The sequence below is a fragment of the Chenopodium quinoa genome, unplaced genomic scaffold (assembly GCF_001683475.1).
Source record: "Chenopodium quinoa cultivar QQ74 unplaced genomic scaffold, ASM168347v1, whole genome shotgun sequence".
NCBI lineage: Eukaryota > Viridiplantae > Streptophyta > Magnoliopsida > Caryophyllales > Amaranthaceae > Chenopodium > Chenopodium quinoa.
The window spans coordinates 1,353,975-1,379,560 of record NW_018744537.1 but is presented as its reverse complement, the minus strand read 5'-3'; the positions used below and the strand labels follow the sequence as shown (position 1 = coordinate 1,379,560).

The following is a 25,586-nucleotide window of genomic DNA, read 5'->3' as shown; positions in this document are numbered from 1 at the left end:
GAAAACACAGGGACTAACTTGGTTGTTTTTGAACCCTTCTCTCATAAGGTATTCACTCAGACGGTTGTACCACATCCTTCCAGATTGTTTCAATCCATAAAGTGACCTTTTTAGTTTTATGGAAAGCAGTTGTCTAGGCTTGTGGTTTTCTGGTAGTTTTAGTCCTTCGGGGACTTTCATGTAAATGTCCGTATCGAGTGACCCATACAAGTACGCAGTCACTACATCCATTAATCGCATTTGCAGTCCTTTTGTGACTGTCAAACTTACCAGAAATCTTAATGTAGTTGCATCAACCACTGGAGAATATGTTTCTTCATAATCAATCCCTGGAATTTGAGAAAATCCTTGGGCTACAAGTCTTGCCTTGTATCTAACTATTTCATTTTTCTCATTACGTTTTCTTACAAATACCCATTTGTATCCAACGGGTTTTACACCTGCCGGTGTAAGGGTTATTTTCCCAAAAACTTCTCGTTTTTCAAGTGACTTTAACTCAGCCAGCATTGCCTCCTTCCACTTTGGCCAATCACTCCTACGTCGACATTCTTCTACAGTTCTTGGTTCAACATCATTTTCATCAGACACGATGTCGATTGCGATGGAATTTGCAAATGTTTCATTAACGATAACATCTTTCCTATTCCACTGAGTCTTTGTAGAGACGTAATTCATTGAAATTTCATTGTTATCGATGTTTTGAACATCTTGTTCATTCCCCGTAGGGTTGTCTTCTTGTTCGTCCCCTTTTGGATTATCATCATTTTCTTTACTTTCATCCACATTTGGTCTTTCTTGACCTTCTGACGGGGGAACATTATTAGTCTCATTTTCTATTCCATCCAATCTTTTTAGTTTCCTTGGCTTAGAATCTTTTGAACCAAGTGGTCTTCCACGCTTTCTGCGTGCTTGAGATTCATTTTCTATGGCCTTATTACCAGTTGGGATTTCAATACGTGCAGGGGCATTTTCTGCTGGTATATGTGATTTTGTCACCTTCTTTGTGTCTACAAATGCATCGGGCAATTGATTTGCAACACTTTGTAAATGAACAATTTTCTTAACTTCTTGTTCACACATATTTGTTCGTGGGTCTAACATCAACAGTTGTGTTGCATTCCAAATGAGTTCAATTTCTTTCTTATGTGGGTCCACTTTCTCTCCCCCTAAGGCTGGGAATACTGTTTCATTAAAGTGACAGTCCACAAATCTAGCCGTAAATAAGTCACCAGTCAATGGTTCAAGGTATTTAATTATAGAGGGGGATTCAAACCCGACATAAATTCCCAGCCTTCTTTGTGGACCCATTTTTGTTCGTTGGGGTGGAGCAATGGGAACATATACAGCACAACCAAAGATTTTTAGATGTGAGATACTTGGTTCTCGACCACAAACAAGTTGTAGTGGTGAGAATTTATGATAAGCTGTAGGTCTCAATCTAATTAGCGCTGCTGCATGTATTATAGCATGTCCCCAAGCAGATGATGGCAATCTTGACCTCATTAATAATGGTCTTGCAATCAATTGTAATCTCTTAATTAGTGATTCAGCTAGGCCATTTTGTGTATGAACATGAGCTACTGGGTGTTCAACATCAATTCCAATTGACATACAATAATCATTAAATGTTTGGGATGTAAATTCCCCAGCATTGTCAAGTCTTATTTTCTTTATTGTATGATCTGGGAATTGTGCTCTTAATTTGATGATTTGGGCAAGTAATTTTGCTAAGGCAACATTTCTACTTGAAAGTAGACTAACATGTGACCATCGTGTAGAGGCATCAATTAAAACCATGAAATAACGAAATGGTCCACATGCTGGATTAATTGGCCCACATATATCTCCCTGAATTCTTTCCAAGAATTTTGGAGATTCAGTAGCAATTTTGTTCATAGATGGCCTTATTATTAATTTGCCAAGTGAACATGCAGAGCATGTTAATTCATCTGATCGGGGAATTTTGACATTTCTTATTGAATGTCCAACTGAATGTGCTATTATTCTTTGCATCATCCCAGTTGCTGGATGTCCCAAACGATCATGCCATAAAATAATCAAATGTTTGTCATCTAACTTCTGGTTAGATATCATATTGATTTCCACGGGTCGTATGTTTATACGGTATAACCCCGAAGAGTATGCTGGCAATTTCTCATATATATGTTTCTTGCCATGTTTTTCTGCCGTGAGGCATATATACTCTTTTTGATCTGTCGTCATTGTTTCTAGATGATAGCCATTTTGGCGTACATCTTTAAAGCTTATGAGATTTCTTCGAGATTTACTCGAATATAAAGCATTATTGATTATTAATTTTGTTCCATTTGGAAGCATTATACAAGCCTTTCCAGATCCTTCAATTAATTTAGCTGACCCGGAAATGGTGTTTACATTTGCTTGAAACAACTTTAGTTGTGAAAAATATTTTCTATCTTTTAAGATAGTATGTGTTGTTCCACTGTCCAAAAGGCATTGATATTCGGAACTAACTTCAGGTAGATCCATATCTTCATAAAATAAATTTAAGATTAGTTTAGAATAATATCATACAAACGTTTATTGATGATAAAGATTTAAAGTACATGACTAGAAATTTAAAATACAGGGAACTAAGAAAATACATTAAAACATAGCATATGTTACATTAGTAGATGGGGAACCTAAGCATTGTTGTTTTCTCCAAGAATGAAATCATTCCCAGTTTCAGCATTGTCCATGAAGAAATCGGACACATCAAGGGTAGGACATGGAGCATTTTCTTCATTAACATAATTTGCTTCTGCATTTTTCTCTTTGCCTTTTACAGAAGCCTGGTAAAGGTCTACCAAATGTTTGGCCGTACGACAGGTACGTCCCCAATGTCCTGTCATGCCACATCTGTAACATGTGTCTTTTCCTTTTGAAAGAGTTTGTTTGTGGCTTCCAGATGACTGTCCCTTCTGTTTTTCAAAATTTTTGAAATTACTGTTTCTTTGAAAATTGTTTCTACCACGTCCTCGGCCTCGTCCATGATAATTTCCACGGCCTTTTCCACGGCCATTGTAATTTCCACGTCCACCTCTTCTTGTAGCATTTGACTCGGGTGGATAGGAATTTGTTGCATTTGCCTCATGATGAGTGGCCAAAGACCCAGTTGGTCTCAGGTTATGATTTTTCAACAAAAGTTCACTATTTTGTTCCGCAACAAGCAATACACTCATTAATTCATTGAACTTTTTAAAACCTCTTTCACGATACTGTTCTTGCAACAGTATGTTACTTGCATGAAAGGTAGTGAGTGTTTTTTCAATCATCTGTTCATCCGAAACTGGATGATCACAATATCTCAATATAGACACTATCTCATGTATGGTTGAATTATAATCAATTACAGATTTGAAATCCTGGAACCGTAAATTTGTCCAGTCAAATAATGCCTTAGGAAGGAGCACCCTTTTGTGGTGTCCAAATCTTTCATTAAGGCAATCCCATAATTCTTTGGGATCTTCAACCATCATGTACTCAGTTTTAAGGCCTTCATGTAAATGATGCCTTAACAACACTAAGGCTTTTGCCTTATCTTGTTCAGTAACAGGTTTTGCAACAGTCATTGCAGAAGTGGTAGTATCAGTTGTTTGACCAGAGGGACTTTTATTTTCTTTAACAGTGTGCTCCAAGCCTTGAGCTTTCAAATTCATCATTGCGTCCACTTTCCATTCCAGAAATTTCTTTCCAGATAAATCTAAGATGCTGAACTGTCTTTTCATAAGGTCTCCCATTTTAGCTACAACAAATTTCGTGATAATTAGTTTATAATAACAAATTATATGTACAACTCACATGTTTAGTTCTTCCATATTTATAATTAAGTTAATAAGACACGTGATAATTAAATTTAATAATAATAAACCATAAATAATATAGTCTTTTCTCCCCCTGACTGAAAACTGGTGCTGATAACGTGTTAAAGAATTTACCGATAGAAAAGTTTTGATTAATAAAAGGAGTAAAAGAGTGAAAGAAGATGGGTGAAATTGTTGTAGTGTTATCCTTGTATTCTTACTTCTATGGCATTGTATTTATAGCCATGAGTTACACTAATAATACAATAATTACTCACATAGAGCCATATGAGTTCACAAGTGTTTGGACCTATATGAGCATTGTGTAATCAAATCAATAATTGGCATTCACTTATTAGACTTATCTTCTAACATAAAAGAATTTCACTTGAATAATAAAGTTTTTTCTTTGTCTCTTGATAATGCAACTGCAAACACAAAGTGTATTGACTATTTGAAAAATGACTCCGAGTTGAATTTGTTGTTGGGTGGTAGTCTCTTGCATGTTAGATGTTGTGCTCATATTTTGAATTTGTCTGTTCAAGAGGGTCTCGCTGAGTTGCAACCATTGCTAAACCCAATTAGAACAGTTATAAAATGGATTAGGATTACTCAGTCAGTTAGAAGAAAGTACATAGCTATGTGTAAAGAGAGAGGTCTTAAGAAAAGACAATGGTCTATTGATACCCCTACCCGTTGGAATTCTACTTTCAAGTTGTTGAGTGATGCTATAAAGTATCGTGATATTTTGACCCAACTTTACAATGAGACTCGTGTTGATCCTACTGAGTTAATAACCGAAAGTCATTGGACTAATGCTTCTTTTGTTCGTGATGTTTTAAATGCTTTTGATAGTGCAACTCATATTTTCTCTTATATTTATGAGCCTAACGTTCATTTAGTCATAATTGAGTGTGTTAAAGTTGTTCACACCATCGAAGAGCATATGAAGATTGATGGACTTCGTCCCGTTCTTGATAGCATGAAACGTAAGTGGCATACTTATTTTAGTGAATTTCCAATCATTTATGGAATTGCTGCTATTCTTGACCCCGGTGTCAAAGCTGAAGGTTTGGAAAATCTTTTAGAATTTTATTATACAAGTTTAAGTATCGATTATGATGTTAGTGAATATATTAACAAATGCAAATCTGTTTTGGGAGACCTTTATGATCATTATGCATCTATTTATGGTTTTGATTTGGCAACACCAACTACTACTAGCACTTCCGATTCTAGATTTGGTTTTCTTAATAAAGTTATGAAAAAAAAACACAAAGCATCTACATCATTCTCATCATCATCTTCTTCAACACTTGCTATTAATGATTATTTGTCATATCAACATGAGACCAACAACAACTTTCAAATTATAAAATGGTGGCAAGAACATAAAAAAAGTTTTCCTATATTGGCGAGAATTGCAAAAGATATACTTGCAGTTCCCGCTTCATCTGTTGCTTCCGAGTCTGCTTTTAGTGCAGGTAGAAGAGTGTTAGATGAAAAAAGATCTCGCTTAACTCCGGAAAGCATTCAAATTTGTGTTTGTAAGAAAGATTGGGATCAAGCTGAAAGAAGAACTCAAGGTTTAAAGGAAGACGAAGACGATGAAGATGATCCTGTGATGATATTGGAGTCGTCAACGGATGATGCAGCTTCCGGGGATGATGATGCAACAAACATGGGTGGCTAGAAAAGTCTAAATCAGGTACGCTAAGAACTACGTGGGCTTTGATTCTTTCGGGATACGTAGGCAACTTATTTTTCGAAAATTACAATTTAATTGCAAAATTAAATTTTAGTTTTCTAAAGATAGGTCCAAGCCCCCCCCCCCCCAAATTTCAAAAGAAGTACAATATAAGAACTACGCTGGCTTTGATTCCTTATTTTATAATATAAGGATACGTAGGCATCTTAATTAAGAGCAAGCCATCAAATTGTTAATTTTGTAAAAATTAAAACACCACACAACCCACCCGACCCTAACCCACGAACCCACCCGACCCTAACCCACAAACCCACCCGACCCTAACCCACCTAACCCACAAACCCACCCGACCCTAACCCACTAACCCACCCGACCCTAACCCACCTAACCCACAAACCCACCCGACCCTAACCCACTAACCCACCCTTCGACCCACCCTAACTCACTAACCCACCTTGACCCGTCTAACCCACGAACCTAGCTCGACCCACCCATGACCCGTCTAACCCACAAACCCAGCTCGACCCACCCACGATCCGTCTAACCCACAAACCCAGCTCGACCCACCCACGACTCGTCTAACCCACGAACCTAACCCTGGTGTGTCCAACTTCTCCGACCCAACCCACGACCCGGCCCACCCTACCCTACGTATGTCGTGCCGTGTGTCATGAAACCCCAACCCGCGACCCACCTAACCCTAACCCAGCTCGCACGACTCGCACGGTGGACACCTCTATGTGCAAGGCTACAACTTTGGAGAGTGTGGAGTATTATTGTTCGTTTTTATTTATTTATTTTGAATTGTAATACATGTTCGTATTTCCATGATAGTATGATTGTTTTTGTTGGCCTCAACAAAAACTGATTTTTATGTTGAGGGAATGTTACTTGGATAAATTTTTTTGTTTATAGAGAGGCGATGTAGAAGAGATTTGATCTCGAGAACACCATTGACCAAAACAATAACACAACCCTTTTTTATATTCTAGGGTAGATGGAGGCAAATATAAGAATCATTAAAATATAGTCTCTAACGAGTTACATGGAGAGTATTTTGGTTATAAGATAAGAGAAAGAGAAAGAGAAAGGGTGACACACCTCAAAATGTGGAAGCAGATTTTCTATTAATAAGCTTAAAAAAAGAAAGAATTTGAATCATAAAAATCATGCTCCTATATTTGGGTACTTTTTATACCAATAATTAGTATTTGCATGAGAAAATGCAAGAAAAAAAAAACATTTTGACCTGAACTTTCATTGTTTTTCATCACAAAATTTGTATCTTCAAGCTTGAATATCATGTATAATTTGTTGCCTATGCATATTATAAGGTGATGACAATAGGATTTCATATGAGATTAGAAACTTAATTTATCAAAAAGATCAAATTTATATGGTATGCATGTAATATGTCATCAACTAGCCCAACAAAGAAATCATCATCTTCAAATAATGCTGGAAGGCCACCACAAACAGTAAGGTTTGGAAGAAGAACATCAAGTGGACGTATACTCAGCCTGTCTCGAGACGACGATACAGACATGTCGGTTGACATGGATTATACGGTGGTGATGCCACCAACACCAGATAACCAACCAGGTGTTGAGCAAGGAACAGGAAGAACCTCTAACTCTTCGGCTTCTGCATCTCGTTCGAGACTACAATCACAACGAGATAGCAATGGTGGATCTTCTGGCAAGTTAGATAGAAGAGTGTCAGTATTGAAATCCAACAACAAGTCTATGTTAATGAGAAGCCAAACAGGAGATTTCGACCATAATCGATGGCTTTTCGAGACTAAAGGCAAGTATGGGATTGGGACTGCCTGTTGGTCGGATGAAGAAGCTTATGATGCTACCACTGCTGGGATGACCATGGACGATTTCACTGACAAGCCGTGGAAGCCCCTGACACGAAAAATCAGCGTTCGGCCTGCTATTATCAGCCCTTACAGGTACCTTAGTCCTTGATCCTTATAATAATGACTTCCAAATTATGTTCATTTTTATGCTCATTATCTATTACATTTGCATAATGAATGTTACATTGAAAATAGTCATTTTATTCTTTATCTATCTTATTTAAACATGAATCATAAAATGAAGTTTAGGTAATGTTGTCATCAAATTGTAATAAGCAATTTATTAGTTCAGTGTAGGTTACTAGTGGTGATACGGATGGTAGCGCTGGTTTTATTTCTAACTTGGCGAGTGCAAAATCCGAATGAAGATGCACTATGGTTGTGGGGATTGTCTATTGTGTGTGAGATTTGGTTCGCGTTTTCTTGGTTGTTGGATCAATTGCCGAAGCTCAACCCCATTGATCGAGCTGTAGACCTTGCAGCTTTAAAAGAGAAGTTTGAGCACCCCTCCCCTTCTAATCCTCATAGTCGGTCCGACCTACCGGGTGTTGATATATTTGTATCCACTGCTGACCCTGATAAAGAACCCCCTCTTGTTACTGCAAATACTATACTATCCATCCTTGCTGTTGATTATCCTGTGGAGAAGATCTCTTGCTACATTTCTGATGATGGAGCTTCCATCCTAACTTTCGAGGCAATGGCCGAGGCCATAAACTTTGGGGAGCTTTGGGTGCCTTTTTGTAGAAAACATAACATAGAACCTAGAAATCCTGATACTTATTTCAACCTTAAGAAAGACCCTACTAAGAATAAGAAGAAGCCGGATTTTGTTAAGGATCGACGATGGATTAAAAGGGAGTACGACGAGTTTAAGGTGAGGATCAATGGGTTGCCGGATGCTATTAAAAAGAGGTGTGACATGCTCAATTCAAAGGATCAGTTACAGAGGAATGTTAGTACTACGTCTAGTGATAAGGATGGATATAACGGGGGTAATAATCTTGACCAAAGTGAGGTGCAAAAGGCGACTTGGATGGCCGATGGGACACATTGGCCGGGGACTTGGTACCAAAAGGCTTCTGATCATGCTAAAGGAGATCATGCAGGAATTTTGCAAATAATGAGTAAAGTCCCTGAAACTGATCCTGTTTTCGGTCATTTTGATGAGAAGAAACTTGATTTTAGTGGTGTAGATATTCGTCTTCCTATGTTTGTGTATGTATCTAGGGAGAAACGACCGGGTTATGATCATAACAAAAAGGCTGGAGCTATGAACGCCTTGGTGAGATCTTCTGCTATACTTTCGAATGGGCCGTTTATCCTTAACTTAGATTGTGACCATTATTTCTACAATTCATTGGCTATTAGAGAGGGAATGTGTTATATGATGGATCGTGGCGGGGATAGGATATGTTATGTACAATTTCCTCAACGATTCGAAGGCATTGATCCATCTGACCGATATGCCAACCATAATACTGTTTTCTTTGATGGAAATATGAGAGCTTTAGATGGTCTTCAAGGTCCTGTTTATGTAGGAACAGGTTGCATGTTTCGACGATATGCACTCTATGGTTTTGATCCTCCAAGGGCTAATGAGTACACAGGCTTATTTGGGCAGTATAAGCAACCAAAATCAAGCAATGTCCATGAACACTCTGATCAAGATGACGAATCAACATCTGATACACAACGTTTGGCACCACATCCTGACTTGGAACTTCCTAAAAAGTTTGGAAATTCAACTATATTTACTGACTCAATTGCTGTAGCTGAATACCAGGGAAGACCTTTAGCTGATCACATATCAGTGAAAAACGGCCGCCCTCCGGGTGCTTTAATCCATCCTCGTCCTCCACTTGATGCTCCTATAGTTGCAGAAGCAGTTGCTGTTATTTCTTGCTGGTAACTTCACTCTACAAACTCATTTTCCCCTCATTTTTAGTTATCAACCTTTAAATTTTTTTTAAGGCCTGATTTTGTCATGAATTTACATTTGGTTAGGTACGAAGATAATACAGAATGGGGGACAAGGATAGGTTGGATCTATGGATCAGTGACAGAAGATGTGGTGACAGGATATCGGATGCATAATCGTGGATGGAGGTCAGTTTACTGCATAACAAAACGTGATGCTTTTCGAGGAACAGCACCCATCAACCTCACTGATCGATTACATCAGGTTCTTCGTTGGGCTACTGGTTCAGTGGAAATTTTCTTCTCTCGAAACAATCCTTTAGTAGCAACAAGACGCCTTAAGTTCCTACAACGAGTAGCTTATTTCAATGTTGGGATTTACCCTTTCACTTCTATCTTCCTAGTAGTTTACTGCTTTCTACCAGCTTTGTCTCTTTTCTCAGGACAATTCATAGTACAAGGGTTGAGTGTTCCTTTTCTTAGCTACCTCCTTACTATAACTATCTGTCTTATGCTCCTTTCCCTCCTCGAGGTTAAATGGTCAGGGATCGGATTAGAGGAATGGTGGAGAAACGAGCAGTTTTGGCTCATAGGAGGCACCAGTGCACACTTTGCTGCAGTCTTACAAGGCCTTCTGAAAGTTATTGCAGGGGTTGAAATTTCATTCACTTTAACCTCCAAGTCTGCTGGTGAAGAGGAAGATGATATGTACGCCGATCTTTATATTGTGAAATGGACTAGTCTCTTCTGTATGCCCCTCACCATCATTGTCATCAACATGGTTGCACTTGTGATCGGGTTTGCGAAAACAGTCTATAGTGTCATCCCACAATGGAATAAGTTTCTTGGTGGATGTTTTTTCAGTCTTTGGGTGTTGGCTCATATGTACCCTTTCGCGAAAGGACTGATGGGAAGGAGAGGAAGGATGCCTACAATAGTGTGGGTTTGGTCGGGATTAGTTTCTATTACTGTATCTTTACTTTGGATTACTGTTAGTCCTCCACAAGGTAATGTGAGTATTTCTAATGGTGCTGTTAAAGTTTAGAAAACAGATATTGTAATTGTTATAAACAATAAAACCGAAACTTTCTTTTTAATTTAAGATGTAAGAACTAATTTTCAGTCCCCTGCAATGCACGAGTTATTAGTTGTTTAACTTTGTAATAATAGTTTGAATATATATAGAACTTCTGAAATTCATAAGTTGATATCTCTTATTTGCTCTTTTTTTTTTTGTGTTTATTGTTTATATGATTCTTTTTGTTCATCTTATCTGTTATCTCCCAAAGTTGTTTATCACCTTTCTCTCATTTTTACCATGTTTTCGCCTTCCCCTTTATGTTTATCCCATCTTCCTTGCTCCTTTTCTTCAATTGATTTTGTACTTACAAAATCTTTTCCTTTTATGCGTGCATTATCAATATGTTGTGTTTAAAAAAAAAAATAAAAAAAAATGCAATCGATCTTATCAAATAAATAAGCAGAAATATTTGTGGGATATAATTGCGTGTTAACAGTATGAAATGAAAACATATTAGATAAAAAAATATGTTCAGTATATTCATGGAACTCTTCAAAAGGTATAAAATGATTGGAAAAAAAAAATCTTGTTTATTACTCCTATAGTTGAGCGTATAATGTTACTAAATAATAAACTTACACAAAAAATAACACGGCTTAAAAGGCTACCCTTTTAATAGATATAATACGTTATACATCTTGTGCAATCTGCGTGTTATAACTCTTATACGGATTAAACATAGTTATTATTACATCATTTGGAAAGTCACGAGAAACAATGTTACATTCATGATAGCAAATTAACATTCATCCTTGGTTTTGTGGTCTCTGAAATCACTTGTAAGCTTCAACTAATCACATACACAAGTTGTGCTTGCTCTTGGAAGTTGGAACCAATGCAAGAAATTTGTACTATAATCTAGCATTACAACAAATGTTATACATAATACTCGTAGTATAATACGTAGTTTGTATATATTCTATTTCCTTGTAAATTTGACCCTGAAAACTAACTTTTCTAGGGATAATTAGTTTAATTCCCCAAATATTTTGTTGATAGGTTCTATTCAAAGCTTACAACAAACCATTGGTAAATGTATTCTGAAGACCGGCGAAAAGATTGAAAAGGGAGAAACGCCTCATGTTTTTCATTTCGTACCATGAGTTAAGCACCTCCCCATTTTTATCTGTGCCTGAAAATGTTAGCTGAATGTTGATTGTACAGTCTACAGAGCCACCTTTGTCTTTGCACTTCGAAGATGTCACAGCACACTCTTTGTTTTCATGGCATACTTGATAATCCTTATTGCATGAATCACACCCAAACGTTTTCCAGTACAAGTTTTGGAGTGTACCCTTTTCGAAATCAAGTACCTTAACACAAATTGACATAAATTTGATATTAGTGCACTGTAAAGTTATAATCTTTGTCTTGCATGCCCTGATATATCATCACGACTTAATGTAGTCTTAGGTGAGATCGTCTCACAATGATTTTATTGTGACACATTAGAAGTTGTCCGATAAAAGTAATTATTTGTCACCTTAAAATTATATTAATAATATTTTTGCAAGGATTCAGAGATGGAGCTTACAAGAGTAAATGTTGTTACTATATTAGTACCATCTGCAACAAAAACTGGTGGTGATCTAGCAGCAAATTCTCTTCCAGCAAAGGCTACCATATATCCGCCCGTTGTTTCCTACAAATAAACATTTTCTCATGATCAGAACATTTGCATAAATATTATCCAGCTTGAAAATTCATCAATCATCCAACAGAGAGGGTAAACATACAGGGCTGGAGGTGGAGTTGACAGTAAGGAGGGAGATTTCGTCGATTCTAGGCCTAAAGATCGCGAGTTGAGCTTTGTTAGCGAGCTGAAGGCGAGAGTCACAAGGGGATAACTGAACTTGATCAGGAGAAAAGAAGGATTCCTTAGACGAAAACGCGATGCCAAATGTAAAACCATCCCATCTTTGCACCTTTGCATCTGAACATGGATCATGCACTGGGTTTGTATCTATTGCCTTTGTTATAGGTGTTATGATCATAACAAAAAACATTAAGGGGGTGTTTGGTATGAGTTTTTTTATAGGGGTGGAAACGGAATCAGATTACCGTTTCCGTTAGAATATGTTTGGTTAATGAGTAAAGTAACAAATTCCGTTACTTGGTGGTAACCCATTCCACCCATTTGTTTCCGTTGCAAAAACTGCGGAAACAATTCACGTTTCTTTCCTCGAACCCAAAAAAACACAACTTTTACTCTTTCTCTCTCCTCTCATTCCATAATTTTCCGAAAAATTCCCAAGTTTGATCGATCGAATCTCTAGATTTTGCTCAATTTGATCAATTTCCTAGCTCAAATCTCCAGAAATCAATAATCTTAATCATCACAGGTTTGTTTTTTATCAATTTTTTATTAGATAAACCCTTGATTTTGAATTTGTGTTGAAATTTGTATAATTTTCAGTTTGATTGTTTGTATTTTGATTATTTTTTTTTATCTCAGATTGTTTGTAGTACATAGATTGTTAATATGATATCAATTTCTAGGGTTGTTCGTTGATATCAATTTCGATTTCACAACATCAGTTCGATTTCATAACATCATTGACTTGCTTGTTTGTTAACATTTTCTTTTCTTGTTTGTTGATTTTCTGCTGAATTTGATGGTTTATATTACTATTTTTGCCTATAATTGCTGGTTATAATGTGTTTTCCCCCAAATTTTTTCCCATGATTTTGGTTTATTTGCTTATAAGAGCAACATGACTAGATTACTTACCCATATTTTGAATCGAAATACTCTGCTACTGCCTGATTACTTACCCAGATTATTTAACCAGTTAGCTTTAGCTTATGAATTATTGACTACTAATTTCGCTCATACGATTAGGATTGTGAGGGTTTATGTTATTCCCTGTCAACTTGTCAAATGATGTACTATTGATGGAAATCGAAAGCATGAACTATGGCATAAAAAAATCCTGCTATGTATTGAAATATTTTAAATTTATCCACATGTGGAGCATTCTTTGTTGATTGCTATTGTTTTGCTGTTTAACGGGTTCAATTGCGATTTATTTTCTCTGTTTCTTGTATTTTAATGGTTTTTGATGGGTAATATATTGATACTATTGTACATTTTTTGGACTGATTTTTCAAGGTTTCTACAATGCCTCGACTTATGCGTTCCATAAGGAAGAAAAAGCTTAAACAAATACAACTAGTTATTTCAATGGTTATTATTTCATTCCTCTTTGTTCATTTTTTTCTTCTTTAGAACTGCTGCTGTTCATATGACCTGAGTTCATATGTAGTCTGCACCCTCTATAGTAGGCTGCTTCCATTCCACTAATGAGTAGAAACCTTGTCCAGCTTAATTCCTTAGCTTATCTAGTTGTCCCTCTAATACTTAATTAAGAAGCTTTTTCAGCTGATATCAGACCTGTTAATATGTCTATCGTTGCAACTTAGACTATTGTAGAGATGACTTGTATCTATTGAGACTGCGAGTCTGCAGCTGTATCTGTTGTTATCATCGGAACTCTATGAATCACCTAGTTGTTTGCAAGTTGTCATACAGTGGCTGGTATCTTGTTCTTACCCTCCATTACCACCCTTTGTTCAGATATTGACTCAGTGACTTGATTGGAATTGTCCTTTTGAGTTCTTTGTTAAATACACGTCTATGTCACATGAGTTTAGAGGCTTTATTGGCTTGATCATTTATAGGCTCTAATATAGGAAAGCAGGATAAAATCCTTGAGCATGTGCTTTCTTTGCTATAACCTGGAGTGTTTGGGCGTGAACAGAACTCTAGAAATTTAAATGCCTGATACAATATTTTATCATATTGTAAAGTTGTTCACATCCTTTTTTAACTTCATTAAAACCTTATTGTGATACTTTAGCATCATTTCCTATTTTTGACACTGATTGAAGAGCTAATCCTTATATGCTTACAGGCTACAGCTAGCATAAAAAATGACTGAAGATGGCAATCAGTTGGTAGTAACAGAACAGTAGCTTAGAGTTAGCAGACATCTTTCTTTTTTTTTTTTTTTTTTTTTTTTTTCACTTCCTACTCTTTATCTTTTATGGTAACAAATTAGCTAATTCCTAAATATGCAATTCTCTGTTACAACTATTATCCAAGTGCACAAGAAGTTAACCTTAAAAGCAGGAGCTCAAAAAATATCTTTTTGCTATGTTAAGTAGCTCTCAGTCAAAGGAATTTTATTTTATTTAAATAAATATTTATTCCAGTAAGCTTTATATCTTTGTTCAATCCTGAGGCTTGGTCCTGAGAAAACGATATTGTTGAATTGTTTGTTGCATTATTGTCTTCTGTTTCCTTGTCTATTGATTTCTCAGAGGTGATGATAATATAGGGACATGTAAAATTAAGCAATCTGCAGTATTTGACTTGCCTATACTTCAGGAATTTAACATGCTCATTGTTTATATGACTTTTCATGTTTTGACTTGTTGCATTCTCTTATATGGCAGACTCATAAGAAAGCTAAAGGGTTGTTTGGAGTCCCATTCATTCACTATGAAACTCTTGCGGAGATATACACAAAAGACAAAGCTACCGGAGATGTAAGTGAGTCATTCGTTGATGCCATAGAAGGTATTGATCAAGAGATTGATAAGCAACCATTGATTGTCAAGAGTGATGAAGAAGATGATGTGAATTCTACTAATTCGGACACTTGAGCAACACAAGTTATGTGTTGGGATTATTCATATGATGATGGACATATTATTAGTCAATGTTTGGATAATTAATGAGTGTCAATTTTGCTTTATATATATATTGTTTTTTTTTAACCGTAAAATATGTAGCATAGACAATATTTTTTATCTAGGTTATTTTTTTATTTTTTTTACCCGTAAAATATGAGCATAGACAATATTGTATTATTCATTCTTATTTTTCGTTTCCGTTTGTTATACCAAACAAGAGGAAACGGAATGGTGATAATTGTTTCCGTTTCCTTTGATGTACCAAACAACTAGTAATGGTAACACTAATAGTTACCCTTTCCCCTCCTAATTTGTTTCCATTCCGTTTTCTATACTAACTCCATACCAAACACCCCCTAACACCCCTTTTCTTCCTGATTCTCTGAATAATTCCATATTTTTTTCCTTCTGAAAAATTTGGCTTTTCTTTTTTCTATCTTCACTTCCTGATCAAAAAATGATACTTAATTTCAGGTTTTCAGAAGATTTTCAGAAAAATGATAATTTTAGAGATTTGATTTGTATAGAATAACTTTAAGAATTAATTGACACAAGTAACATGAATTTCTGTGACAATATTTTTTAAATTTATTTGTAGTGAGATTTAATTCAAAGAATAAATGCCTTGATAAATGAGAAAACTTACCAGTTAATCCTCATTCATTTGTTTGAGAATTTGATTTCTGTTGATTTTATTATTACAAAAAAAAAAAAAAAAAAAAAAGTTGCAAAACGATTATTTAGGCTGGCAAGGTGGATCATGTCCTAGAAATAGTTTTTGTTTTTACGATAGGCTAGAAATAGTTAGATGTACACATGCTTAGGTGTGCACTTCTCTTGCATTTAACCTTTTGGTTGACAATAGACCAATGTTAGAGAAAATTCGGTTCAAAATTATAATAAATTGTTACGCAAATAGTGTAATTTGAATTGGTGACGACCAATTTCGGATGTGGATGGAAACTTGGAAGGAAATAAGAAAGTCAAATGCATGAACTAGTTTCTTAAGGATTACTCTGTAATCTGTATATTTCTTCAATCATCTTAATAGGAGTAATTTTTTTTCTTTCTAGAAATTTATAATTAGTATATATGATGATTATTTCCAAATATTATATTTTAAAAAAAAAGTTACTAAAGGCTTTTTTTTTTTAAAAAAAAAAAAATTTCTGACAGAAAAAGTTGTGTTTTATTTATTATACTCGGCTAAGTCACATCCTCATGCATATTAAGATAAATGTACAAAAAAATAGAACTATGAATAATAATTGCACCATTAATATATTCCTAGATTAGAAACAGCTCCAGCTAAGAATGAGGACCGCAAATGTTCACTCGACTATCTATTTTACTACCTTGGGTAATATAATCAATAACTCATGTAAAATACTGAAGTATTACGCAACATGATGTTATAGATAAAACTTGATGTACAACAGGTTGTAATTGCACCAAACAACATCAAGATGATAGCACATCCGATAATAAGGCGTTACTTGGTTGCATATAGGTCTTAATCAGTGTTAGGATGGATAATTTGAACTTTGATCAGTCGACAAGTATTCGTGGTGGAGGGTATCAACTCACAGATGACATTGTCGTCCTTCATAACATTGTTGAACATGCAGAGCTGCTTCCAGAAATTAGTGATTGCGTGCCGCCCATCTTTCCATATGGCTATCTTTCCATCATGAAGTCTCCCTTTTGGATCTTGAATCTTTATTCTGTTCCCAAATTTTAGACCATAGCCCTTTCGAATAGCTTGTGGTATTGTCTACAAAACACAACAGTTAATATCATGTCCAGAAGCTGAAGTTACGCTATGAAATGGAAACAAAAAATGATGTCAATTTGAAGAAAGTGTTACCACATCCTTTCTTCCATTGATAGTTTTGAATTTTGTAACGAAAAATGGGTTGTCTGATGGGAATAAGTCTGTTATTCGTTTTTCAAGGTTCATGACATGGGATCCAGTGACTGAACCTAGAAGAACCAAAAACGAAAAAACATTAGACACGAAAGGTAATCCAATTAAACAAAAATGTAGGTGGAAAGAACCAAATTTATCTTAAGCCAATGATGCATTATTCTTACGGTTACTTCCCCTGCCAAATATCCCCCCTTTAGCCGAATTCATAGGTTGGTCCATGACTACTTCCTCTTCATCTTCCTCTCCTGTTGGAAGCTTTGCTTCTTCTTGGCTAACAGAAGAAGCAACTTTTTGCTTCTTGGACTTGTGAGAGTTTGGAATTTTTATGTCAAATGCAGAGTGTCCATCATATTTGAACACCATAAATTCTCCTCCTCGTAGTGGATAGCTCGAGACAAGCATAGACCACCCGCCTTGAAAAAACATGCCATCCTCGGTTTCAACAATCTCAACAGGCCAACAGTCATCATAACAATCTCTGAGGACAACTTTCTCAGGGATTTTCTTGCTTAAATGTTCCAGAAAAGCATCTGGAATTCTCTGTGAGCACTCAATTTACATAAAAATTATATTCCTCTAAAATTCTCATGGGTAGCTTTAAAAGGCAGAAAGGTAAATTAATATAATTTTGCCAGCCAAAATTATACTTCGTTAACTTTATATAGGTAAAATTGGGAGGGGAGACCATACCAGGTTCTCAGAATTATGATCTGGATGAAAAGTTCGGAAGAACTCCGGATGGTTATCCTCTGAAGAGCCCATCTTTAAAGGTTTCAGTAATCTTCCCTGACTTACCAACCTCTTATCTCTCACTCTCTCTAGATACTTTGATTGGTGTCTTCAGTTCTGGAGAGAATATTAAAGAAAGGTGGTTAAGAGTAAGACTGAGTCATATAACTAGGTTTGAAAGAGACAAAGAAGGCAAAGCAAAGAAAAAGAGAGAATCATAATGTTTATTATTACAAAGAAGGATGGAAATTCCATTTTTCATGTAGTATTATTCTTTTAAAGGGAGTATGATGTCTATCTCAGCTCTTACCGCGGTGTAACTAGACTCCACATGCACTCAGTAAGACACCATAGACCTAAGAATGAGGCTGCAAAGTACAAAGGCTTCTGAGTTATCAACAGATGGCCCCCTACTAGTCAACCTGAACTACAAACAGCTCTACAGAGTATTAGACATGCAGAATTCTGTAAATTATTAGCTACAATGCCCCTTCTCTAATCCATATATATGGAGAAACTAACAGATGGACTCCCACACAACTGAATAAATGCATTCCAAATTACTCCTAAGTTGCAACACTGCAAAACTGCTATACATCTACACAATAACTTCCATCACTCCTATAGTCCTATGACCAGTTGTTCACTATATGAAATCTTCAATTATATAATATAATTGACAAGTTACATAGTACTCGTGAAAAAGAAACTTAAATCAAGGATTTACAGTAACTAACCTGATTTTGTTATATGAAAGAACTTGACCAGCCGATATAGCAATTCTTCCAGGAGTAGGAATACTTTTGATTAGAGTCTGAAATGGGGAAAAACCATATTATTATAACTTAATTTTGTTTTAAACCAAAAAAAAAAAAAACTTCGTAGTTCATAAGGCCAAATTACTCACATTGAAAGAGCTACAACATTAGAAAGGGTATAACTGGGTGAGAAAAGAAAAGGCAAAGAGAAAAAAGGCAGCATCAGCTTGCTATTTCAGTCTCACTCTAGCAAAATATTTAAGGGTGTTCTTAAGGTTAAAAAAATATAACCTTATACACATCTCATATATAGCTCACTTTTCTGAGTCAGAAATAAATTAATATCTATCTCATTCAAACATACCACAAAGTTTCCATCTAAGGGGGTGTTGGGACCACAGTACTATATTACTCAGGTTCAATTAAGGTTTAGTGATGATTTTAGCATCATTTTGGTTACAAAATGAATTCATTTTCTTTCTTTACTGAGGGTGATAAAATAGATTACTATAATGTATATTATCGTATGAAAAATCGCGTTGCATTCCTAATACTAAGTGAGAATTTAACTTCTGGAACTTCGCAAGAAATTACGCTCTTTCAACCAGTAGAATCAACTCAACAAGCAAGCAACTACCTCACAAATTTTAGAAGTAAATGCCAATAATTAAGTAACCAAATATAACTAGTGAATTGGCTTATAGTATGGATAATCAAGCGACACTAGAAGCATATTAGAATTGACCAAAATTATACACATATTTCTGCGGTTAGGTTCAAACTCATATCATGCATTTTAACTTTGAAGTTCTGAGACTGAGTCAAATAACTAGGTTTGAAGAGAACAAATATGGCAGAGCAAAGATTAAGAGAGTCATCATTACAAAGAAGGAAATTCCTTTTTCATGTAGTACTATTCAATTTAAGGGAGTATGCTGTCTTTCTTCTGGCATGAGTACAATTTTGCAATAAAGCAGGCGTGATTAAGGTCCAGTTTAAGTAGTTTCAATTAAATCTCAGCTCTCACCTCAGTGTTACCAGACTCTACATGCACTCAGTAAAGCACCATAGATCCAAGAATGAGGGTGCAGAGTACAAGCATCCCCAATTACTTCAAAACTGCATTACTGCATTCCATCACACCTATAACAGTTATATAAAATCTTCAGACTTATTACATATACAGTCTCAAGAACTCTCCAAAACTACTAGGTTACAAAATAATAATAAAAAGGATACTTATAAAAAGGATTTTGAGTAAGTAACCTGATTTTCAAACATTTGAGAAAGAATAACCATCTGCTGTAGCAACTCTTCCAGGAGTAGAACTACTTTTCCTTAGAGTCTGAAATGGTAAAAATCATATCATCATAAACTTATTTTAAACCAAATAATAGTCCATATGACCAAATTACTCACGTCAAAAGAACTATACCATTAGAAGGGAATTACTGTGTGAGAGAAGAAAAGGCATAGAGTAAAATGGGAGCATCAGCTTAATGAAAATTACACCATCACTCCAGCAAAATATCCAAGGGTGTTCGACAACAACCACAACCTATACCTTACATTCCTGGGTCAAAAATAGATATATATCTCTCATTAAAACATACCATGAAGTATTCATATAAGGGGTTTTGGAGACCACAGTACTATCTTGTTCATGTTCAAATAAGGTTAGTGATAATTGTAGCATCATTTTGTCTGAACAATGAATATAATTTCTTTCTTTACTGAGGAGTGACAAAATAGATAATTATTCTCTATATTTTATGACACATCACATTCCTAATACAAAGTGAGTATGTAGCTGCTGGAAATTTGCAATAAAGCTTAACAAATGTGACTCTCTTTCAACCAGTAGAAACAAGCAAGCAACTACCTCTAGTAATATTAGCAGAAATATAAGTACAACTCAACTCACAAATTTTAGATGAACATGTCAATAATTAAGCAACCAGAAATTACAAGTGAATTGGCTTATAACATGGATGATTGAGGCATATCAGCATTGAGCAAAATTATACACACACATTTCTACAGTTAAGCTTCAAACTCATATCATGTTTTTGAACTTTGAGGTTAAGTGATTCTAAACTCTAAAAGAAATGAATATCAATATGTACACTAAAAACATACTTGAATATTCTGTCTTGGCATGAAAATGAGGGATATGAAATTGAACCAACCATAATAGCAAAAATACTGGATAAGGTGGACTGGACATGGCCTCACACTCTCACTCTCCTGCAGTGAAATATAAGCTGGCTAATTTAACTCAGTCAAACTATACCCAGGGTCTTTCTTTATTCCTTTAGATCTTCGTACTGTGTGAGACATCTCTGTGCCTTCCCAATCACCCATGGAGGAGTACAAGTTTGAAACAGAGCATAAATGGCCAACATCTGTGACATCTAATATAAGTAGTTGTTTATAAATCTCAGTTCCCACCTCAGTGTTACCATAGACATTACATGCACTCAGTAAAGCACCATAAACCCCAGAATGTGGCTGCAAAGGCATCCGAGATATCACCAAATGGGCCTCATCTAGTCGTCCTGATCGTCCAAGCAAGTCTACTAGACAAGCATAATGCTGTGGATTGGGAAGTATGCCCCTTTTCTCCAACATATGATCAAAAATTTGAAGACCTTCATTAACCATACCAGCATGACTGCAAGCAGACAAGACAGAAACAAAAGTAGATTCATTTGGATTTAATCCTAAGCCTTCTAATTTCCATAGGAGACGAATTGCATCACTGCCATTTCCATTCACTCCCACAGCTCTAATCATAGCATTCCAGCACGTAATATCCTTTTCCTCCATCCAGCTAAAGTAATTTTTCGCGCTGTCTAAATCACCACAGTTTGTGTACATGCCTATGAATGCAGAACCAACAAACACATCCTTGCTGAACCCTCGTTTGACTACAAACGCATGAATCAGTCTGCCTTGTGGTAAAGCTCCTGAAGAGCTGCAGCTTGAAATCATGCTTACAAGAGCAGTTGAATCAAGAGACATATAATGTACACACATTAACTCACTTAAATGTTCAATGGCCTTGCTCCAATACTGACCCGATGAGAATGCTTTCAACATCGAAGTCCAGGCAACCATATCTTTGACAACCATTTCATTAAAGACACCATAAGCTTCATCAATGAAGCTACCACTCGTATACATATCGATAAGAGCGGTTTGAATTTGCCGCTCTTTGCTGTATCCTATCCTTACAATCAAACCATGAATTGTACTACTTATTCTTCCTCGACTACGTTCCGAACAAGCCAATATCAAGCTCATGATGGTAAAATAATCCAAAGAAACCCCATTCTTTCGCATTACATTAAAAAGGTAAAGTCCATCATCTCCCATCCCATTATTAGCATACCCTGAAATAATAACATTCCATGAAACAAGATTTCTCACAGGCATTTCGTCGAACAGATTCCGGGCAATACTCAGTCTCCCGAAATGACAATACATATCAATCAAAGACGTCTCAACAACAACATTATGCTCAAATCCACGACGAACCCAGAAACAATGAACCGATTTACCAATCAAATCCAAACCCAGATTCGCAAAAGCTGGTAAAACACTTGAAATAGTAACCTCATTAGGCATTAACCCACTTCTCACCATTTTACCAAATAATTCAACACCCTCATCAAAAAACCCTCTTTTCGTAAACCCAGATATCAAAATTGTCCAAGAAACTAAATTTTTTTCTGGGATTTGATCAAAAAGTTTCTGGGCATTGTAAATTAAACCAGCAGAAATATAGGCATTCATCAAATTGTTGGAGAGAGAAACATGATTAGAAGTTGCGCCAGAAGTGACAATTTGAGCATGTAATTGAAGGAGAATCGTGGGATTTTTTACAGATTTGAGAATTGAAGAGAAAAACGAAGGAGATTGATGATGATGATGATGATAATGGTGGGTACAATTGAAACGAAGAAGGTGAAATGCAAAAGCAGTTATTTGGCGGGAAATGGAAATTGTAAGAATTTTCCGATTTAACATTTTTGTTTTGATGATGTGAATCATGGATTCTTCGATTCTTTCCTTTGTTTTTTCCTCCACAGTCTTCGAGTACATAGGTTGTGGACTTGTGGGCTTGGCCCTTTTAAAATCAAGCCTACAATATTCATCGTAAGGGTTTGTTCTCTTTACCTTATTTTGCATAAATTAAAAATGATCAAAATAATGAAGTATACGGGTTTTAGAGTAATAGAGACATCTATTCTAAAATAACTCATTTAGTTAAGTTTAATGAATTTGTCAATGCACTACTTTTAACCTTGAATACAATTAAATATGAGTAAAACTAATTAAAAAAAAATTATTATTATGAAACTTTATTAATACATACTCCCTCAGTTCCTTATTTTTGCCCCATTGCAATTTTATGGGTCAAACTTATAAAACTTTGACCATAAATTCCCGATAATCTATAAGTGATAATATATTCATGCGGGGTCTTGTTAGAATCATCACATTGTATATTTTATTAATATCAAACTTTTATAATTTTTATGCGTATAAAAATTAAGATATATACGTTTGAACACGCGTTTTGAAGACCGTAAAAAGTCAAATGGGGCAAAAAATAGGGGACATAGGGAGTAGAAAGCATTTATAATATGTGTAACATTTTACGTGATACCATTTGTTTTAATACATTAGTAAAAAATTATAGTCAAAGTAAGCATACGAGTAATAAAAAAAAACAAATTGTATAATCAAAATTACGGAGCAAGAGAGGGTTTTTTTTTTTTTTTTTAATTGTATACTAGCTTTTTCCCGAAATGATACATTTGAGTCGTTATAATATAACATTAAAATGTCATTTATTATTTTTATTTTAAATGAGTTGGAAATATAATAAGGAGTAGTTTGATACTATAACAACAACAAATAAGTAATCACATAAACTAAATTCTAAAGAGATACATTATACGTAGTACTTCGTATATGGTTAGTTTAAAAATAAAACCTTTAACATGTAGGACATGTGACTTAAAATAATGACAAAATATAAGTGCATATAACTTAATTATTGCTAAATGCTCGTAGTAAATGGCAGCATTAATTTTGTGAGTTCCCTTTACATTATTGCTCCATGCCTGTAGCACCTTGGAAATCTAACACCTTAACAGTCATAAAACACTATTTTCATCATCACTTTTACAGTTTTATTTACTGTGTTTATTTACCCTGAAAGTAATGAACAAATGCACTACTGTACGTACAAATTAAGCTGGACATATAAATCAAAGTGTCTTACTACCGGTTCAAATTAAAGTGTCGAAAAAATGTTGAAGTTAAAGAAGAAGATAGGAAGAACAGATGAAGGGTGTAATAATAAAGAAAAACAGTTTGAGATTTATCCCCACAAATTCTTCAAAATCATCCTCCCTCACACCCTTCACCATAAAATCCTGGTAATATATCTTCTATTTTTATTTTATTTTTATTTTTTATAATTTTTTGTGGTAGCTTAGACCTTTTATCTTTAAGTTTTTTTTTGTTTTTTTTTTTAAAATTTTTATAACTGATTTATTGTAAGACATGAGAAATTTCTAATGAATTGCATGCCCAAAAAATAAAAGAAAACTAGAGTTGTCTTGAAATAACAAGAAGTAATTACTACAGTACCTTATTATTGAGAACAAGTGCTCCATCTTTTGTGAATTTAACAATTTATGCATCAAGCTAAGTCCTAATAATAGTAAGATTATGTACATTACGAATGTTGCATATAAGCGTTAAATACACATTTTAAAATGGTTTAAAATATGAGATATTATTTGTTTATGACAAAAAGAGGTTTAGAGTAGTGTATATATTTTTTTTGACGGGATTAGATTGATGTATTGATTGTTTTTTTTTTTTTTTTTTTTGAACACTATGTATTGATTGGTTTTTTATACGCATTTTCCTATTAGTAATAGTTTATGGGAAAATTTTCTTGACTTTTTAAATCTGATTGACAATGGATTCTTGATTCGAATAGAAGAGTTTGAGTAACATAATTTCGACTAGGAGTACAATATAATAGAGTTACGCATATGTTCTACAATGCATATCTAATACTATAGTACAAATTCAACAAAATATAATTGAGTCATACACAATATGTTCTATAATACTAATATTCTTTGGCAATTTTGGGACAAAAACAGAGGATTCCTGAGACATTTACAAGGGATTTCAGCCCTCAGCTTCCACTATTCGCAACTCAAACTGTCCGAACCGGTCTTTCGTGGAAGCTTGAACTCGAAAGAATTGACAACAAGCTTTACTTTACTCAAGGATGGGCAGATTTTATGGAGCAAAATGCTATAAAATATGGTTACTTCCTAGAATTTGAGTATCAAGAAAATGAGCACTTCAAAGATTACATATTCGATTTGTCTTGTTCTGAGATCGAGTATCCTAGAGAATACGATCAATATGCCAAGTATCATCGAGACCATGATGACATGGTTATCGAAAGGGTAATGGTCGAGGAAGAAGAGGATGATGACATAGATAGCGATTGCATAATATTGAAGAGTAACTACATCAACCCCTCCTTCACTGCTGTAGTGCGAAACTATAATATCTCGTCGACTAGTTCTTATCTGGTGAGCCTTCAAGGTTATGTTATATAATAGCATACTATATGGTATATTATGCTATTGTTAATTAACACTTACTTTTATTTAGATGTAGTTATCACGTTACTAGCTACATAATAGTTCAAACACATTTATTTGTTATGTTATACATATTTTTTTCGATTATTCTCAGCATATCCCCAAGATATTTAGCGACAAGTACATGAAGGAAAGCTTGTACAAATTTGTCATGTTACAAACAGGTGATGGGAGGGAGTGGTGTGTAAATTGCTCTGTTTATCAGGATGGTTTTGATTTGAGAGGAATAATTTGGAAGAATTGCATGAAAGAAAACCAATGGGACGAACATGAAGGAGAGAAATACACGTTCGTGATGGTGGACAAGAAACGTTATAACGTAACGTTTAAAGAGATCAAAGAGAGTACTAGAAATCTCAAATGA

At 35.1% G+C, this 25,586-nt stretch overlaps 6 protein-coding genes and 1 long non-coding RNA gene across 8 annotated transcripts; 3 read left to right on the top strand and 4 right to left on the bottom strand.

Annotated features, from left to right (window-relative positions):
• Nucleotides 1–2,663: 2,663 nt before the first annotated feature.
• Nucleotides 2,664–3,761, bottom strand: LOC110698931. Its single transcript, XM_021876435.1, has one exon. The coding sequence runs from the start codon at nucleotides 3,759–3,761 to the stop codon at nucleotides 2,664–2,666; it is 1,098 nt and encodes a 365-aa protein (XP_021732127.1).
• A 3,183-nt stretch (nucleotides 3,762–6,944) lies between these two features.
• On the top strand, nucleotides 6,945–10,943 carry LOC110698873 (cellulose synthase-like protein D1). Its single transcript, XM_021876386.1, has 3 exons — nucleotides 6,945–7,489; nucleotides 7,694–9,304; nucleotides 9,404–10,943. The coding sequence occupies exons 1-3, from the start codon at nucleotides 6,945–6,947 to the stop codon at nucleotides 10,359–10,361; spliced, it is 3,114 nt and encodes a 1,037-aa protein (XP_021732078.1). The 3' UTR covers nucleotides 10,362–10,943.
• Nucleotides 10,944–11,410: 467 nt separating this feature from the next.
• Nucleotides 11,411–12,403, bottom strand: LOC110698930. Its single transcript, XM_021876434.1, has 3 exons — nucleotides 12,134–12,403; nucleotides 11,932–12,039; nucleotides 11,411–11,710 (listed from the first exon to the last, which is right to left on the bottom strand). Exons 1-3 carry the CDS (start codon nucleotides 12,401–12,403, stop codon nucleotides 11,411–11,413), a joined length of 678 nt encoding a protein of 225 aa, XP_021732126.1.
• Nucleotides 12,404–12,472: 69 nt separating this feature from the next.
• LOC110698551 lies at nucleotides 12,473–15,405 on the top strand. The gene is made up of 2 exons (XR_002506753.1): nucleotides 12,473–12,739; nucleotides 14,856–15,405. It is a non-coding gene; the product is annotated as an uncharacterized LOC110698551 (long non-coding RNA).
• Nucleotides 15,406–16,222: 817 nt separating this feature from the next.
• Nucleotides 16,223–20,105, bottom strand: LOC110698549 (B3 domain-containing protein At3g06220-like). Of its 2 annotated transcripts, XM_021875993.1 has the most exons (8): nucleotides 19,948–20,105; nucleotides 19,779–19,857; nucleotides 19,540–19,655; nucleotides 18,492–18,568; nucleotides 17,716–17,871; nucleotides 17,190–17,565; nucleotides 16,963–17,078; nucleotides 16,223–16,869 (listed from the first exon to the last, which is right to left on the bottom strand). In XM_021875993.1, the coding sequence occupies exons 5-8, from the start codon at nucleotides 17,785–17,787 to the stop codon at nucleotides 16,609–16,611; spliced, it is 825 nt and encodes a 274-aa protein (XP_021731685.1). In that variant the 5' UTR covers nucleotides 17,788–17,871; nucleotides 18,492–18,568; nucleotides 19,540–19,655; nucleotides 19,779–19,857; nucleotides 19,948–20,105; the 3' UTR covers nucleotides 16,223–16,608. The 2 variants fall into 2 exon arrangements, with proteins under 2 accessions (XP_021731685.1, XP_021731686.1); XM_021875994.1 differs by lacking the exons at nucleotides 19,540–19,655; nucleotides 19,779–19,857; nucleotides 19,948–20,105 and adding an exon at nucleotides 18,662–18,785.
• A 675-nt stretch (nucleotides 20,106–20,780) lies between these two features.
• LOC110698929 (pentatricopeptide repeat-containing protein At1g06140, mitochondrial-like) lies at nucleotides 20,781–22,544 on the bottom strand. Its single transcript, XM_021876433.1, has one exon. The coding sequence runs from the start codon at nucleotides 22,542–22,544 to the stop codon at nucleotides 20,781–20,783; it is 1,764 nt and encodes a 587-aa protein (XP_021732125.1).
• Nucleotides 22,545–23,836: 1,292 nt separating this feature from the next.
• Nucleotides 23,837–25,586, top strand: LOC110698928 (B3 domain-containing transcription factor VRN1-like). The gene is made up of 3 exons (XM_021876432.1): nucleotides 23,837–23,965; nucleotides 24,707–25,150; nucleotides 25,317–25,586. The coding sequence occupies exons 1-3, from the start codon at nucleotides 23,837–23,839 to the stop codon at nucleotides 25,584–25,586; spliced, it is 843 nt and encodes a 280-aa protein (XP_021732124.1).

Coding starts and splice junctions, on each gene's coding strand:
- LOC110698929 (XM_021876433.1), bottom strand. CDS start 22,544: ATGTTAAATCGGAAAATTCTTACAATTTCCATTTCCCGCCAAATAACT.
- LOC110698931 (XM_021876435.1), bottom strand. CDS start 3,761: ATGGGAGACCTTATGAAAAGACAGTTCAGCATCTTAGATTTATCTGGA.
- LOC110698873 (XM_021876386.1), top strand. CDS start 6,945: ATGTCATCAACTAGCCCAACAAAGAAATCATCATCTTCAAATAATGCT. Junction 7,490..7,693: donor GCTATTATCAGCCCTTACAG/GTACCTTAGTCC, acceptor AGTTCAGTGTAG/GTTACTAGTGGTGATACGGA. Junction 9,305..9,403: donor GTTGCTGTTATTTCTTGCTG/GTAACTTCACTC, acceptor ACATTTGGTTAG/GTACGAAGATAATACAGAAT.
- LOC110698928 (XM_021876432.1), top strand. CDS start 23,837: ATGTTGAAGTTAAAGAAGAAGATAGGAAGAACAGATGAAGGGTGTAAT. Junction 23,966..24,706: donor CCCTTCACCATAAAATCCTG/GTAATATATCTT, acceptor GGACAAAAACAG/AGGATTCCTGAGACATTTAC. Junction 25,151..25,316: donor CGTCGACTAGTTCTTATCTG/GTGAGCCTTCAA, acceptor GATTATTCTCAG/CATATCCCCAAGATATTTAG.
- LOC110698549 (XM_021875993.1), bottom strand. CDS start 17,787: ATGGGCTCTTCAGAGGATAACCATCCGGAGTTCTTCCGAACTTTTCAT. Junction 17,079..17,189: donor ATTTGGCAGGGGAAGTAACC/GTAAGAATAATG, acceptor TGGTTCTTCTAG/GTTCAGTCACTGGATCCCAT. Junction 16,870..16,962: donor TCAATGGAAGAAAGGATGTG/GTAACACTTTCT, acceptor TGTGTTTTGTAG/ACAATACCACAAGCTATTCG.
- LOC110698930 (XM_021876434.1), bottom strand. CDS start 12,403: ATGTTTTTTGTTATGATCATAACACCTATAACAAAGGCAATAGATACA. Junction 12,040..12,133: donor TCAACTCCACCTCCAGCCCT/GTATGTTTACCC, acceptor GTTTATTTGTAG/GAAACAACGGGCGGATATAT. Junction 11,711..11,931: donor TAGTAACAACATTTACTCTT/GTAAGCTCCATC, acceptor ATTTGTGTTAAG/GTACTTGATTTCGAAAAGGG.